General features: G+C 48.8%; 1 protein-coding gene across 1 annotated transcript in view; it reads right to left on the bottom strand.

The window, feature by feature from the left end:
- Positions 1-16,771, bottom strand: part of LOC135897048 (uncharacterized) — a 493,987-nt gene that overhangs the window by 47,488 nt on the left and 429,728 nt on the right. Inside the window, exon 3 of the mRNA XM_065425617.1 lies at positions 10,639-10,900. Within this exon, the coding sequence (XP_065281689.1) occupies positions 10,639-10,900 (262 nt within the window). The remainder of the gene's footprint in view (positions 1-10,638; positions 10,901-16,771) is intronic.

The raw sequence follows: 16,771 nt of genomic DNA, 5'->3' as shown, positions 1-16,771 counted from the left end.
GGAAAATTGGTTTACTTGAAACCTAATACGAGTCATTAAATGCTGGGGTTTTTCATACCACAACTACGACGTGGTTATGAGGCACGCTGCAGAAGGGCACTCTGGATTCATTTTTACCACCCGGGGTTCTCAAACGTGTACCAATGCACGGTACAGGGACGTTATTGCGCTTCGCCCTCCAGCGATATGCAGCCGCCGGGGCCAGGATTTGATGCCGTGCTCGCGGGCTTAGAGTATAGCTAAATGCCATAGCCGCTGCGCCACCACGGCAGGTAAATACCAGTAATTGGACCGGTGTTTAGCTCTCCAATTTTCCCCATGTCGGAGCCACCGTGAAGTCCTGGGACCCCATTCGGCCACGGGTACCATGTTGGGTACGAAACCAACCATGGGTACCATGGGTACGAAACCTCAGCAGTCATGGAGGCATTATGGAATCAGGGTGTAGACGAGCCGTATGTAAAAATACTGAAAGATATCTATAGCGGCTTCACAGCCACCGTAGTCCTCCATAAAGAAAGCCACAAAATCTCAATAAAGAAAGGCGTCAGGCAGGGAGATACGATCTCTCCAATGTTATTCACAGCGTGTTTACAGGAGGTATTCAGAGAGCTGGATTGGGAAGAAATGGGGATAAAAGTTAATGGAGAATACCTTAGTAACTAGCGATTTGCTGATGATATTGCCTTGCTTAGTAACTCAGGGGACCAACTGCAATGCATGCTCACTGACCTGGAGAGGCAAAGCAGAAGAGTGGGTCTAAAAAATAATCTGCAGAAAACTAAAGTAATGTTTAACAGTCTCGGAAGAGAACAGCAATTTACAATAGGTAGCGAGGCACTGGAAGTCGTAAGGGAATACATCTACTTAGGGCAGGTAGTGGCTGCGGATCCGGATCATGAGACGGAAATAATCAGAAGAATAAGAATGGGTTGGGGTGCGTTTGGCAGGCATTCTCAGATCATGAACAGCCATTATCCCTCAAGAGAAAAGTGTATAATAGCTGTGTCTTACCAGTAGTGAACTACGGGGCAGAAACCTGGAGGCTTACGAAAAGGGTTCTACTCAAATTGAAGAGGACGCAACGAGCTATGGAAAGAAGAATGATAGGTGTAACGTTGAGGGATAAGAAAAGAGCAGATTGGGTGAGGGAACAAAGGCGAGTTAATGACATCTTAGTTGAAATCAAGAAAAAGAAATGGGCATGGGCAGGACATGTAATGAGGAGGGAAGATAACCGATGGTCATTAAGGGTTACGGACTGGATTCCAAGGGAAGGGAAGCGTAGCAGGGGGCGGCAGAAAGTTAGGTGGGCGGATGAGATTAAGAAGTTTGCAGGGACGGCATGGCCACAATTAGTACATGACCGGGGTTGTTGGATAAATATGGAAGAGGCCTTTGCCCTGCAGTGGGCGTAACCAGGCGGATGATGATGATGATGATGACCATGTTGCAGCTAATATTGAACGTGACTGTAGCTGTAATCGTTGCATAAAGGCCTCGGCGCGGTGCACGTGACCGGGCTTGCGTGTGGAGTGCGCTCTGCGCCACAGTTGATGCTCAGCTGCGATGCAGTAAAGTTGTTCCTGTTTGGGTCCTCCCCGTGCGAATCGGTCTCTGGGATGCCTGGCTGACCGATCGGCTGGGACGCTATACAAAGCTGAGCTGGTATTCCGGCGTCTGAAGGGGAATCTGGCCATCGCATCACCGAATCACGTCCACGAACTAAAACAAACGTCGCGCTGGCTTTCCTGGCGTAACAGAGGACGCGTCATACGAAGCCATGTAAGGAATGGCGGTATTGTGCTTCAGCTACTCGCTTTCCGCATGTAGGAAAGCGAGTGTAGTATATAAGAAACCGACCATATAGGTGCCACGAAGGAAGTGTCTAAATTAAAGAAAGAAAGAAAGAAAGAAAGAAAGAAAGAAAGAAAGAAAGAAAGAAAGAAAGAAAGAAAGAAAGAAAGAAAGAAAGTGAGCGATCATTCAGTCAAACTTGTCGTGCAGTCAGCGCGGACACACAGCACCCCTTCTTAAGACCTGTCACCGAAGGACAGTCGCCTGTTACCTCGTGTCCATATTCATTTTACGCTTGTTGACTGCATCGACCTAGTTCGCGTTACACGATTGTCGGTGGTTAGAACACGTCTCGCAACGAGCCTAACTAGCACTGGACGGTCGATACGATAACGCCCCGAAGCTACAGCTGCTACTGCTACAGGCTTAAACGACTTGTGAATTATGTACTATACCATCGCGGAGTATAGCCGTGGCACATCACTGTTTCCGTTCCAACGTGAAAGGCCGGAGAAAGCTTTGCGCGTGAAAGCGTTAGCCAAACCTGACGAATCTCTTCTTTTGTCACCAGACGCCTGGGTACTGCAACACTCGGACCAGAGAGCAACAACCAGAGCGAGATGGAGGACGTTTCCTAACTGCATATTTGCAGCGCCACTTTATAAAGTGGGACAGAGGTCACTGTCACGACGGTAGCCTGTTAGTACCAGTGACGCATATGTATTTAACAAGCTTCTTTCCTGACGATATCATCACCGGAGCGGCCAAGTGCCTTTCCTGACGAAGGCCAAATGATCCTAGTCGAAACGTTCGCCCCGGGCTGACGCATCCCTCGTTCGCCCACTGTTGATCAAATGAGAATAGCCGGTGCCGCAAAGAGGTGCCATATCCTTAAGCCCGGATAATGCGGAATGAAAACAGCGAACTATGACGTACGCGACGTCCAGTTGTTACGTGTGTCCTTTCTGTCTTGCGTTCTTGTTGATCAGCAGTGCGTTGCACTTCAACATGTACAACCATGGTTGGCCTAACAGCGCAAGGAAGACGATGACGCAAGGAAAGACGACAGTACAAAGTCGCTGCCTGTTGTGTTGTGTTGTTGCTCGATGGTGCGATGTGGTCTCTCGATGCTGTGAGCCCTTGCCAGCGATGCTGTGAGCCCATCCCGTGAGCCCTTTTGTCATGTTCCGATCTCTCATTTGTGGCAAATGTGCGGAAAATGTGCGAACGTTACACGCAAACTCATCGACATCGTTTCTGCAATATGCACGACCGGTGCGCGGGTCGGACGCGCAGGACGAGCCGAATTGAGAACACAAGTGGGAACTGAGTTTATTCCACCTGTACAGATTGGCGATACGTTATACATGTAGGTGGCGCGAGCTGTTGGTTAACTCGGAAGACTTCGCATAGACGGCAGGAAAAAGAGGAAGCGATACGTATGTATAGCACTGTCGTCTTCGCTATTGTCGAAGAAGACGAGACAACGCTTGTCCTCTCGTCTCTGTCTTCGCCTTCCTCGCGCAGCGTTCGGCCAATCATGCATCCGTCCAATCACGCCACGCAATGACGCGATCAGGTGTACTTTTTTTTCAGTTCTCGTTATGCATAACTAACCACTATAGCACCAACCTCTTCCCCTTCTATCGGTGCAAATCCAGCTCACCGGAGCAAGCGCTTATCGTACAGCAAGCAGACAACAGGTGGAGGGAGAAGGCGCAACTCGGAAGCCAAACTAAACTGTTCGTGTCGGAGTCTTCGCGGCGAAGTCTTTCTTTTTTCAGTTCTCGTTATGCATAACTAACCACTATAGCTCCAACCTCTTCCCCTCCTATCGGTGCAAATCAACCTCATCGGAGCAAGCGCTTATCGTACAGCGAGCAGACAACAGGTGGAAGGAGAAGGCGCAACTCGGAAGCCAAACTAAACCGTTCGTGTCGGAGACTTCGCGGCAAAGTCTTTCTTTTTTCAGTTCTCGTTATGCATAACTAACCACTATAACTCCAACCTCTTCCCCTCCTATCGGTGCAAATCAACCTCATCGGAGCAAGCGCTTATCGTACAGCAAGCAGACAACAGGTGGAGGGAGAAGGCGCAACTCGGAAGCCAAACTAAACTGTTCGTGTCGGAGACTTCGCGGCGAAGTCTTCTTCGTCTGCGACCGCAGCGCCGTCACTCGAGAGTAACTTGAGCGCATGACGCGTGTATGAACGATTGCCGCGGCGGCGGCGGTGGCCGCACCACATAGGGCGGCCGATTAACGGCAGGTGGAGGGGCCCGGGCTAGACTGCCCCGGCGGCGGCGGCGGCGGCGACTTCGCCCATCTATCAACGCCGCCCGCCGAGTGGCGCCGAAATGCCCACGCGCAAAGGAGAACTAGGCCGGTATACCCTCTGGGTTTCGGCGACGGCGGCAACGCCACCGGTGGCGCGATCTTCGAAGAAAAAGAAAGAAAAAAGGAAAAGTGGAAAATGAGACACCTACAAAATTGCAAACTTGGCCCTGTGACACTAAAATAAAACTCGTTTATCCAATTCAGCATATTTTTTTTTTCGTTGTTTAGCAAGCGCCCTTCTTCCCTCGACTGTAATCGAAGATGTAGTTTGAACCCGGATTTCTGGAATGATCGTTCTACACGTACTGTATTAATCCAAGTAAATTTTCGCTCGATGAGCCGTGTTGCCTCATAATCTTTATTGATACGAGAATCTATAGTATGCCCGATAATCTTTACATCCGATAATACCATTTCAACCTACGGTTTTATGAATGCGGATGTACATTCATAAAACCGCTGGTGAATTAGGGTTTATCCTGGCGATTGATGCAACGGCCAAGTGGATTTCCTAAATTGAGTAATGCTACATCTGAAAAGTTACACTCATCTATAACGTATCTTTGTGCACATAGGACCAACCTTTCTGTCCTCCTATATAAACTTTTATTGCGATAGCAATTATACGGACACTCCAGGCGTATTTCTGCCGTCGCCGTGAGGTTCCGTATGAGTGAAAGCGTACGAGGGTGAGCCGGTTAACTTAGTTAAAACACTTTGACGGGCTGGTTGGTTTGAATACATGATATAATGTCTAAGCGTGACTGAACAAGTACGTAGAAAGAAGCAGACACACAAAGACGGCGCTGGGGCTCTGTGTGTCTGTTTCTTTCTACGTCCTCGTGAGTTCCGCTTACACGGCCTATCATATTTAGTTTAGTTAGTAAGCGAACGTTTACAAGTTTATACGGTCGATAAAACCACTATGTTAATTCGTATAGCTATCTGCTAATTTGCTATCACAATCAGTGCTTCGCCTTTCGGGCGGAACTGCGAATCTTTTCATTCTCTGCTCTCTCATTCGCACTTGCATTTCCTCGTTGCGTCCACCACTGATGCGCACAAGCTTCGACACACAATGGGCTGTGACTTATCCGTATCATTACTTTATGTGGACGCACAACTGCAATTGTAGGCCTCCGTCTGTTTTGTTTCATTACATACTGGATTTTAGCATCGGAATTATAGATTTGATATTGATTCGGAGTTGGAATAAGTGGGTGGTCCGACCCTCTACCATGTATTTGGCTGTGTTCTCCGTCTCATAAGCAACCATGGCGAATTATTCAGTTTGGTAAATCAACAAACTAAGCAAAGTACATTTGCGCTAACTCCGTGGCTATTTCCTACCTCTATTAGCAAGAGCCATCCGCCGGCAGGCAACTGGTCCGTCCTCACCTACCATTGCGACTCTTGACGGTGGCGTACTGCAGCGTGCTATAGCAACGCTAAATTTAAGCTCTGTCAGAAGTTTCGCACGCTTATCTATTAGTGGATCTCGTCGAACGAAATGTGCAGGGTTCAGCAGCGCAACCATGACATCTATGGCCTTTATCTATGGCCTATTACCAACTAACCCCGGGTCAACCGCCGACATGACTGCTGTCACAATCCCCACCAACATAACCACCGCAGCCCATGGTCAGGAAGCAGAAGCAGACGCAGGAGGCATGACTGGCTCTCAAGAAAGCGAATAAGAATAGGAGGAGTAGGAAGAGGAAGAAGAAGACAAGAGAGAGATCAAAAATGCTGGCTAAGTGATCTCAATAAACGGTCGAAGGCTCCTGAAGCTTTCCAGGAACTTTTACAACCAACACCATCACGAACAACACGAGCAATACACAACATTCCCGCCGCTGTACCATCGCCCATCGCCACTGCCACCATCGCTACCAACAACGCCGCATAATTTTACCATCATTACACCTTGCCACACGCTTCATGAAACAATATATCGAATGCTTTCATCCGGACCCACTGGCGAATGAACAAGGCATCCAGATAAACTTTAGTTAAGCAGTCGCAACATGTATCATGTAGTGTAACTAATTCGATATACAATCGTACTACTCTAATATTCCGTTGTTCAATCTCCTTTTGCCCTGCAGGTTGTGTCGGCTTCCCTCATAACTCTATCTAAAGTTGATGAATTGCGGTGTCTGTCACAGCCGGTTTTTTTAAATACTCTGCGCATATAGCATTCAAATAAGAGAGATAAAAAATGCAGGTGGTACAGGCCACGCAGCAGCAAACGCTGCCGGATAACCAAGAGACGGGGGCTACCGATAGGAACACGTCCAACTGTATTTGCGTATCTCGGCCGGCATCAAGGCTACTGGTCTTCACGATCTCGAGCTGCGGGCACGTTCTGCGTTGCCGCTTTCCGACAGTGCATGCGTTTCGCGACTACCTGTCCTTTCGGCGCCGCCTTATTTTTACCTTCGGCGAATATTTCTGACACCTTTCCTGCTTCGAGAACCTCACGAAGCTATATAGACGCGCGAAAAAAAAAAAAAAACGATTTCTTTTCCCTGACTTTTTCCACAAACGCTCGTATCTAATCTACAGATAATAGTCGGCGACAACGTATCTCGCCAGTAATCACTTCGGTGGGGCAAAACGGGCGTCCTTGCAAGAAGCACAACAACTACTTGTCGTTCTTTTCTTTCAAAGAGCGCTGTCTATCGAATAGGCCTGACACGACTATATAGCTGCGACGTATACTTGGTGACCAAGGCATTTCCTAGTAGACATGGTATTTCATGCGGTATGACAGGAGATATAGTTAAGTCCTTCACCCTTTTTTGTATATAGTATTTTCTAGCGAGCAAAACGAATCTTTCGAATGCAAGAAGGCTGCCTTCTTTTGTTTATACCTCTCGTGTTCCATTCACGTGCGCTAACTCTCGCTCTAATTAGGATGCGATGCAGATGGCTTGTTTCCCATGCAGAGCACCACATCAAACATACACTCTAAGAAGAAAGGGAGGGAATTGGGTATTGAGGTTACTCCTTTAGGGGAGGGACTGATCAGGAAAATGATTCCTCCCCTTAGGAGGTAAATGCGAGGGGATGAACTGTTACTCCTCATGCGGTTACTCCTTCGAGGACTAAAGTTGCCCTTTTCCGATACCCCTCAAGGGAGTATATAGTATTTTGTCGCAAGCAAAGCGAGTCTTTCGATAGGAAGGAAGCTGCCTTTTTTTGTCTGTACCTTTCCGGTTCCACTCACGTGCGCTAACTCTCACTCTGATTAAGATGCGATGCAGACGGCTTGTTTCCCATGCAGAGCACCACATCAAACATACACTCAAAAAAGGAAAGGAGGTAATGGGGTGTTGAGGTTACTCCTTTAGGGGAGGAACTTATCTGCCACAACGATTCCTCCCCTAAGGGGTAAGTGCGATGGGATGAACTCACCATGCGGTTACTCCTTCGAGGACTAACAGTTGCCCTTTTCCGATACTCCTCAAGGGAGTAACAATCATTCTTTCCGATGCTCCGGAAAGGTAGAATTAATGAGATTAGGCATTTACAACCTAATAAAAAGTTACTGAGGTGAAAAAAAAAGAAAAAGTGCCCGAAAGTAGGACTTCAACTCACGTCCTCGCACTCACAAGTCAGATACTCTAACCACTTCACCACGGTAGGTCGGTTGACAGAGGACAGGGTATTGAGACAAGGTTAACCATCGGAATGCAGGTGCGGCAATTTAAAGATGGCTCGGCATTTTGTGTATGCTCTGCGGGAAGAGTCTAACGCTGCGTATACTTGAAACCATAAGCTACTGCAAAAATAAACCTGCCCGAGTATTCTTAGGGTGATTTAAACTGAGGCACTACGCGATGTATACGTGTCGCGAGCTCAAACTGGGCACCCAGGAGGAAAAAAAAGGCCAATTTCTCTGTCGATTAGCATGTCCTGTTTGAGGTACACATCGCTTCCGTTAAGTTCGTAATCTCCTTGGAACGGAAGTATCTTAGGTGATATCGACCAAGAAAATCTAGCAATCTATCAATGACTTGCGCGTTTAACCTGTATCGCTCACTTATCCATGGTGTGCGCACGAAGGGCATGGCTCTGCACATTCCAGCTTTTAAATCTCGCGCAATTTTCTAACGAAGAGGTGCGTTGCATGTAGTTTCACAGACAGTGCACGAACTTCAAAATATTCACGATTTATAGACAATACCGTTTTCGCCGCATCACTCCACGACACGGAAGAAAACAGGCGGAGTGCAAGGGGAGTAACTGTTACCGTTCGTCCTGCCGTCGCTCTTTTTCCACCCAGGTACTAAACACGTATACGTATAGATACGTCGAGGGTGCCCGTATAAAGATGAACATGTTCAGATTCTGTAGGCGTTGAAAGCGCATGAGAATCAGGAGGAAGTTTGTTACTAGCTACAAGAGCACTTGATTCAATCAATCAATCAATAAATCAATCAACGCTGACAATTATTTCGAAATAAGGTAGATTCTGGGCAAACGACGAATGTATATAATCCAGATTTGGGCATAACGTCACCGAAGCCCTTCACAAGACCCCACGTAAGGAAGGACTAACCCACGGTCAACGTTGGGCGCGAACTCATTGCGAAGTGCACGGCACTTTCGCGGCTGATGCAACCTTTTCAATAACGCTTGAGGCACACTTGTCGTTTTCACGCTTGTTCGGAGTCCAGTGTACGTGCAAGGCCGTTTGCTTCCGCGGGTCTACTGCATGTGTCCAATCGAAAAGCCGGGCCTAACGCGGCAGCTGTAAGCGTGTATTTACTATGGTTGCCGTATTCTCGTTACACGCGGCAGTCATTTCGGCGAACTAATGAAACGCCGCCCCGGGAAACAGAGCTGGGAGGTCGGGTAAAATTATAACGCGGCTCAAAAATGTAGGCCTTGGACGGCGGGCGTGGATCGCCGCCACCCGCCCAAGTTGGAATTCGATTTGCGGCAAAACCGGTGCGCCAGTTAGCGGAGGAAAACAAGCTCTGTTCGTATACACGCTGGCAGTTGTCTCTCAGCCGATCGATCTTTCTTTTTCTTTTTAATGTTTCTTTTCTTTCTTTTTAGCCGCTGCTTTGTGACCGCAGGAAACGTTATTTCGGGAACCGCCACCTGGTTTTGGACTTATTAAGTGACCGCCGCGCTGACGCTAGGCGAAGTAATTACCTCAGCTAATTGGCTTAAAAGTCGGTCGTGTAGGACTTACGTTCGCGCTGCAGATTAATGTCGCGCGCTGATCAGAAGGGCCCGTGAATTCCTTGCTCGGAATCGGCTATAGCGATTTCGTATATCCAGCTATAAAAAAATAATGAGTTTGCCATCGTAATTTGTTGTGCTGTTGCTGTCTGTGTGATCGTGTCGCCGTTGTTTGTTTGTTTCTTTCTTTGTTTATTTATTTGTTCGTTCGTTTGTTTGTTTGTTTGTTTGTTTGTTTGTTTGTTTGTTTGTTTGTTTCATTTTCCTTCCTTCAGATGGTCTAGGCTGGGGAAAGGAAGGCACCTATACAGAAGCATTCATTGAATGTGCACTCATTTGCGAGATGGGCTGTACGTTGTGATGTCCAATCATGTTCACATTCAGATATAAGACGCTGAACGTGAGCAGTCCCAAGTGTATCTCGTGGCCGTGCCTTTGACGTCTGGCCCCCAAACCGCCAGTGTTCTACTGGAAATTTTACGCAAGGAGGAGTAATCAACGACAGGTGAGTTTCTCAGTGTGCAGTGACAGAAAAAACTACAGGGACGCCGCGTTCGAGAAAAAATAACAAGAACAAGAAGCGCGACAAACCACGAACGCGGTCTTGGCTGCAGACAGGAGCAGGCCGCGCGGCGCCTTGCATCCGCAGGCACCGCTGAGAGATCGCGGAGGTTCTGACCTCCCTAATGACCCCCCGGCTTCGTCACTGACGGATAAGGTCCGTTTCTCAAAGTTGCCCAATCGGACACCGCGGGAGTCAGAGGAGGAGGGGGGAGGGGGGGGGGGGGATCATGATTAACCGACTCAAAAAGGAGCGCGCGGGAGCCTTTTGCGTATACGTGGCCCCTCTATACCCCCGCTCGCGCGGCTTTATAAGGCTTTTCGTATATGAAGCTTTCGTTCGTGTTATCCTTTCTTTATTTCTCCTCTTCACTCCGCTAAGTTCAGTCCGCCACACGAACAAGTAAGAACAACACTAACACAAAAAGACACCTTCGTGCCGCATTCACACACGCACGCACACGCACGCACACACACACACAAACATATCCACTCACACACGCACGCACGTGTGGTCAGCGACGGCAGCGCAGCGCGGCGGCGACTCCCCGCAACGCTCAACCCTGCACCGTCCCATTTGTCACTCAGCTTGACCTCACGTAACACGGGGACGCTGCGTATAGGAGCGCGGAAAAAAATATGACCGCCCCGCAGCGACCCGAAACGCCACCCTCCCCCTGCTCTTCCCTCCAGCTCGCCCTCGAATCCCTCTCCGTACTACACAGAGTGCGCGTGCGTGAGCTTACCCGCCCGCGATGGGACAAAGCTGCGACAGTGCGGCGCTGCTTGCACGGCCACCGCCGCCGCAGCCGCCGGCGCCAGATGTGTACATCCGATGGTTGACCCGTTGGACGCGGTTCCAACGGTGAGCCAGCCGGTCGTTACAAGAAACCGTGTTTTCTTGCACCCAGAGATGACGGGGGTGGTGCCGGGCGGGCACTTTACTGTTGCTGTTGTCGCAAGCCGGAGGTGAAGGCCGTTGGGTATCGGTGCGGGCACGCAGCGCACCTGCGTATGATGGAAAGAAACAGGTTACATACCGTAGGGCGCATGGTTAATGTCAGTGCCTGAAATCGGTGACGGCCATTACGCATCTTAATGGCCGTCGCGGATTTCGAGGCATTTCGAAAAAAAGAAGAGAGAGAGAGAGAGCGACGAGGTCTGTGGATTTTCCGGCTGAGTGTATCCGATTTGGCAACGTATACGTGAGGGAGTTTGGGAGATGGCGATGACGCTACGACCTGCCCGGCTCACGTCTGTTATAGCTCCTGTCGCGTTGACCTTCATGAAGGGCGCACGTCTGCTTTTTTTCCTACTTTTTTTGGTGCTACAGTCACGTCACACATGAAACACACAAGCACAAATGCCCACACGAAGTCAGTGTACAAGTCAACAAACGTATTGTCGAGCGAAATTAGCCGATCTGCTAGCCAGTCACATGGGCTGGGCTATACTCGAGCTCAATTACTTCAGAATATGCAGCTGAATGTGCAACTGGAGCGATTAATTCATTTGGATGTGCTCGGAAACGTTGGAGTATTCCCTCGGCGCCTCTCACACGAACAGTATAGATTAATAAATCGTTAAAGAATGATGGCATGACGTGATATGAGAGCACACAAAGAAAGATTATGGTGGTTTCTAAGTGCACGTGAACGGCCAAATGATTTAAAGAAAAAGAAACCAAGCGCACTTTAACGAGAACGACACATTCTGCGCTTTCTGCGAGTGGACACAAACTTGACAAAGCACCACCAATATAATTTAAAACGTCAGGAAAACAATATAAGAGGGAATTGTAAGCCTTGGCATATCAACAACATAAAACACATAAGCACAAACACGCACACGAAGTCAGTATACAAGCCAACGAACGCACTGTCGAACGAAATTTGCCGGTCTGATAGCTAGTCGCATAATACTCGAGCTCAATTATTTGACAAATGTTTGCGTTTCCCCTGACGGCCATACGCGTCACGCATACCAATATATTTCGCTGGAAAGGTACTCAACAAGGAAAGTCGCAACCGATTAGTCGAGCACGCAACTCACCAGGGACCCTGCCCTGCATGTTTAAAAGAGTGTCCCAACAACTTTATCGCTTACAGTTTGCACCTCCCCGACTGGTGCTTTGCCGCTAAACACGCGCTGGACAGCTGTGGATTCAATCGAGTTTGGGATGGTACAGGCATAACGGCTTAGGCCGCGGCTTACAAAACGCAAAAACTCGGTGACGTTCCAAGAGTCTCATCTTAGCCGAGAAGCGCTAAACGCTAAACTAGAATACAGTGACACAGTTTTTTTTTTTTCTTTAGGCGATGCTTTCTTCACGAACTCTCCCGTACGCTCCTGACCCTCGCTGGTTGCTGCAGCCTTGCTGAATAGCTCATACTTAAAAAGAAAAAACGTTGCCACCTGCCATCTGCCAGCCGCCTGGTTAGCTCAGATGGTAGAGCGGCTGCCCCGGATAGGTGGCGGTCCCGTGTTCGAGTACCGAACTAAGAAAATTCATCCTAGTTCGGTGGATGGATGGACATCCATCCATCCATCCACCGAACTAGGATGAATTTTCTTCATCTGCGAGGCTTTTCTTTCGAGGAACTCGTATGGGTCTCCTTTGTAGCAACTGCTACGATTGGGTGGATGACTATTTTTTCCTTACTTAATTACTTCTCGCCGCCTTGCGGGCTTCCGCAGGTCTATTACGCCAAGAAAAAAAAAGGAAAAGAAGGGAAGAAAATTTAAATTACATGTTCAATAGTGAGATCGAACCGTGGTCCCCCCTTCACTGCAGCGCGATGCTCTAACTACTAGACTGCAAGTTTTTTTTCAATTGTTTTTATGAAAGATAGGTTGCAACCGCTAGTAGACTCCCGTCTTGTGCCAACGCCAACTTGTTTTTGAGATGGCAACCACATGTGTCACATTGCGTATCACACGGGTGCGTGAGACGCGCGCGCGGCGACAGTTTCCGTTGCGCCAAAGACGCAGGAATAGAGTGGGCAAATTATTACTATATGTGATTAACCGTCTCACATACATTCCATAATGCACGCTGGATCTCATAATTTTCTTTCAAGTCTATATTTTCACTCGTTTAAGGAAATAAGTTCAATCACTATATAGTGGAAGAAGTAAAGGCGAGACACTCTTTTCATTATTTCTTTTCTTTTCTTTTCTTTATTTGTATTATTTGTCATCATTACATTGGCGCCAAGATCTCAGCGTCAATGATACGCGAGCGTGACCATTCAAAGTATTTTTCACCGCGATTAATCCGCTTTTGGCGCGCAGGGAAAAGCACTGTAAATCGGAGAGGTCGAGTCTATCGTCTCTTTGTGTGTGCAATGTCTTTTGCTGGCGTACAACAAACTTGAGCCCGAGTCGACGTTGTCAGAGTCTATGACGTTACCACGAGTTGGTGCTGGAACTTCAGGGTGGTGCCGCCGCCAGTACACTGCTTTTCTGTCTTTTTTTTTCTCGCTGGCTCACAAAGCCTCCTATCACAGTAACAGTGCACTGATCGCTATTGCGGCAACGTAATTTACCAGCGCAGCTTGACTTCCTGCGCCTCTTCTATCAGTGTTTCCCACAGCCCCGGGACACAGGTACGGACGCAATTAGAGCCACAAAGGGTCCCCTGTTACCTGCTTAACTTACGCCAGTCCGGGGACTTGCAAACATTCCGCGACCTTTTATCAGTCACTTGGGCGTGGTTTGTTCTTAAAGCGAACAGCTTTCTTTGGATTTTTCGGGCATTTTCGTAGTTGGCCGGTGGTCGGAAATGGTCAATGGTCGGTTGTCGGACTCGGCAGGAAAAACGCTCTCTCTCTTTCTCGCTCACTCTCTCGTTCGTTCGTTCGTTCGTTCGTTCGTTCGTTCGTTCGTTCGTTCGTTCGTTCGTTCGTTCGTTCGTTCGTTCGTTCGTTCGTTCGTTCGTTCGTTCGTTCGTTCGTTCGTTCGTTCGTTCGTTCGTTCGTTCGTTCGTTCGTTCGTGCTAATCCGTTACATATACAATCATCGTCGATGATTTCTTCGCACTTTTTTATTCGTTCTCTTTTTCTTTGCTGCTTTTCTTGTCCTCTTCATGTCAAATTAAAACATCACATCTGAAGTAGCAAGCCCTGCGTTCAGCAGGGCTGTCATCTTCAGCTTCCACTGAAACCTTCTCTCTCTCTCTCTCCTTCAGTATTCATTTAGCCCCTTGGCAGTCGACGCTCGATAAGTGAAAGAATAGCAACAGCCCTTGTAGTCGAGTAAACAACGGTTCCTTTGTAAATCAGCCCCAACGGGGCGGTTGTCATTGCTCGGACTTCATAAATTCTGTTTACCTCCGCTTTTCCGTCTGCCCCCCACACAGGCGTCCGAGAAAGAGAGAGAGAGAGAGAACGTGGGCAAATAAAAGGCGAGGTTACACGGGGCGACCGCGCGGGTCGCCGTCTCGAGAGCCTTTTTCGGGCCCCGGCACCGCTGGCCAAGGACGCGTCGCGGGCCACCGCCACCGGCGTCCGACGAGCGACCGCAACCACCCCACATCGCGACGTGCCCATGGGACCACGGGAGAGAGATCCGTTGGCCACGGTCAGCCGCCGGGGACGACGGCCGTGGAAGGACGTCGAGGGCGTCACACGCCGCTCGCCGTCGTAGTCGCCCAACGGGAGACGCGCGATTCCGCTTTTTTTTTTTTTACGCGCGTACTAAGCCCAACGCTTACAGAGTGGGCAGAAACAAACAGAAAAGAAAAACAAAACTAATTAAACACTAGAGAAACCAGAGCCAAGCGGACGACGAGAGGAAAGTTCGCTGTCTCGGCCACTCCGTCACGTAAACAACTGTCGTCCCTCTCACACACACATAGCGAGCGAGAGAGAGATTCTTGTTTGGGAAGGAAGAAACATGGGGTAAAGTGCAGCGCAGTAACTGTCTCTCAGATGAGGACAACTACGAAGAAGGCGGAGACGGTCCCTGCATATGTGCGCTGTATTAGCGCGGACCATACAGACAGAACGCGTGCGGCGTGAGGGTTATAAGCGTGAACGCGCATCGCGGGGGAGAAGGGGGGAGGGGGGGAGGGGAGGCTTCGACGCGTCTCGACACCACAGGCATTCGACACGTCTCGTCGCTTCGGTGCGTCTTGCAATTCTTTCGCGTCGACGACCGCCACTCTCGGCAAGGCGCCAACGATCGCGATCTGTTCGCGCTGCGTGTGTATAGGTAGATGCTGCACTTGGAAGACTACTGAGCCTTCCGGGTTGACCACAACAAATGACCACGGAGATAGATGCCGACGTATACGTATACGTTGTTCAATGAAGAGTGAGACTGGCGGTGTGGACTCTTTATTTCTGAACATTATTATTCGGCACATTTGTCTCGTAGCTCCCCAATAACCGAAATGCGAGCCACCCACCGTTCCTACCATGCCTAGATTACATGAGTGAAGCAATCTTTTGACACCTGCTTAAAGATCGCCTCCTGTGCATCATTTCTACGCCTGACTCCACGTCATGTTCCATGTCAAAGCAATGTCACTTCTTTTTTACCCTTCCCCAAATCATTTCAAGCGATTTCGTTGGTTCAAGACTTTTCAGAGACGGAGATCGAGACACGGCATACCGTACGTACATTTGGAGGCGGGTCTAGGCTTATTGCTCCTTCTAATTTTACGTGCTACGTGCTGATTAAACTTCGCGCAAACATCGGCACATCGCTCCCACAACAGAGAGCGAGCGAGAGAGAGAGAGAGAGAGAGAGAGCACTTCGATTCACGGAGGACAGGCCCCAGGAACTTACCTGCATGGCAACGGACGCTCACGGCATTGTCGATTACATGTAAGCAATCATCATGATTACCGCGTCGCATTCCTTCGAATAATGTGCGGGCCACGTGCTTTGCGCACTAAGGCTACGTTCACACTTGGGAAACCGCAAGCGGACGGAAAAGCCAAAGCGGCCGGATAATCTTTTTCGCGCATGTACAAAACGTTCACATTTGTTTCGCCACTGCAGCGGAAACCACTTCCGCTTTCTCACTCATCTATCTAGTTTGCGTACGTTTGTCCGCGTGGTGGCACTGTTCATCACACTATTTCAAGACATACGTTCATTCATTGACCCATCAGTTACTAAAAGCTACCATTTCGCGCAACTGCGCGTGTCGTTTTTACCTTTCGTCTACCACGGAAGATAAACGAGACATAGTTTCGATAGCTTTGGCTAGTTGCTTTTTCTAAAAATAGACAATGAGCAATGAAAAAATTACCGACGATTACGTTACTTCCTAATGCGAAATTTGAGCGCAGCAAATGAGCTGTTTCACCTTTTCGATAGATTGAGGCAAAGAAATCGAGCAACACATGTATGCGCTATCACAGAATTTTTTTTATTTTTCACACGTATTTAACAAAGACTCCACTAACAGTTCTTGACAGTCATGAAGGAAGCTTTGTGGTCGGAGAAATAGACTGATATATGTTTGACTTGGTACACCAATGCTTGATTCTCAAAGACGAGATCTATACAAGTGCCTCGCGAGGTTGTCACAGCCTTGGGACGCGTTACGAGCGAGAGGAACGGGATGTTCTCCCGCATAAGTGTTAGGAAATTGCTGTTTGTCTTTATGTCAACATTAAAGTCCCCCACTACTAACATCGGTGTGGATCGATGGACGGTTAATGCGAGTTGCAGGAAGTGCACGACGTCTTTCGTGAGTGCGGTAGCCGACTCACGAAAGCGGTATCAGTCGGTCGCTGCTAGCGCTGGGGGGAAGAAAGGGGGGCGGAGCTGGTTACGAGGCCGACGATAACGCCGACGACGACGCGAAACCCAGGAACGGACACCAAAGAGCTATTTGTGTAGCCAGCCCTCCTCCACAGTCTC

Source organism: Dermacentor albipictus, chromosome 5 (assembly GCF_038994185.2).
Source record: "Dermacentor albipictus isolate Rhodes 1998 colony chromosome 5, USDA_Dalb.pri_finalv2, whole genome shotgun sequence".
NCBI classification, from domain to species: domain Eukaryota; kingdom Metazoa; phylum Arthropoda; class Arachnida; order Ixodida; family Ixodidae; genus Dermacentor; species Dermacentor albipictus.
Note: the sequence above shows the minus strand (reverse complement) of the source record. Positions and strands in the feature narration are given on the sequence as shown.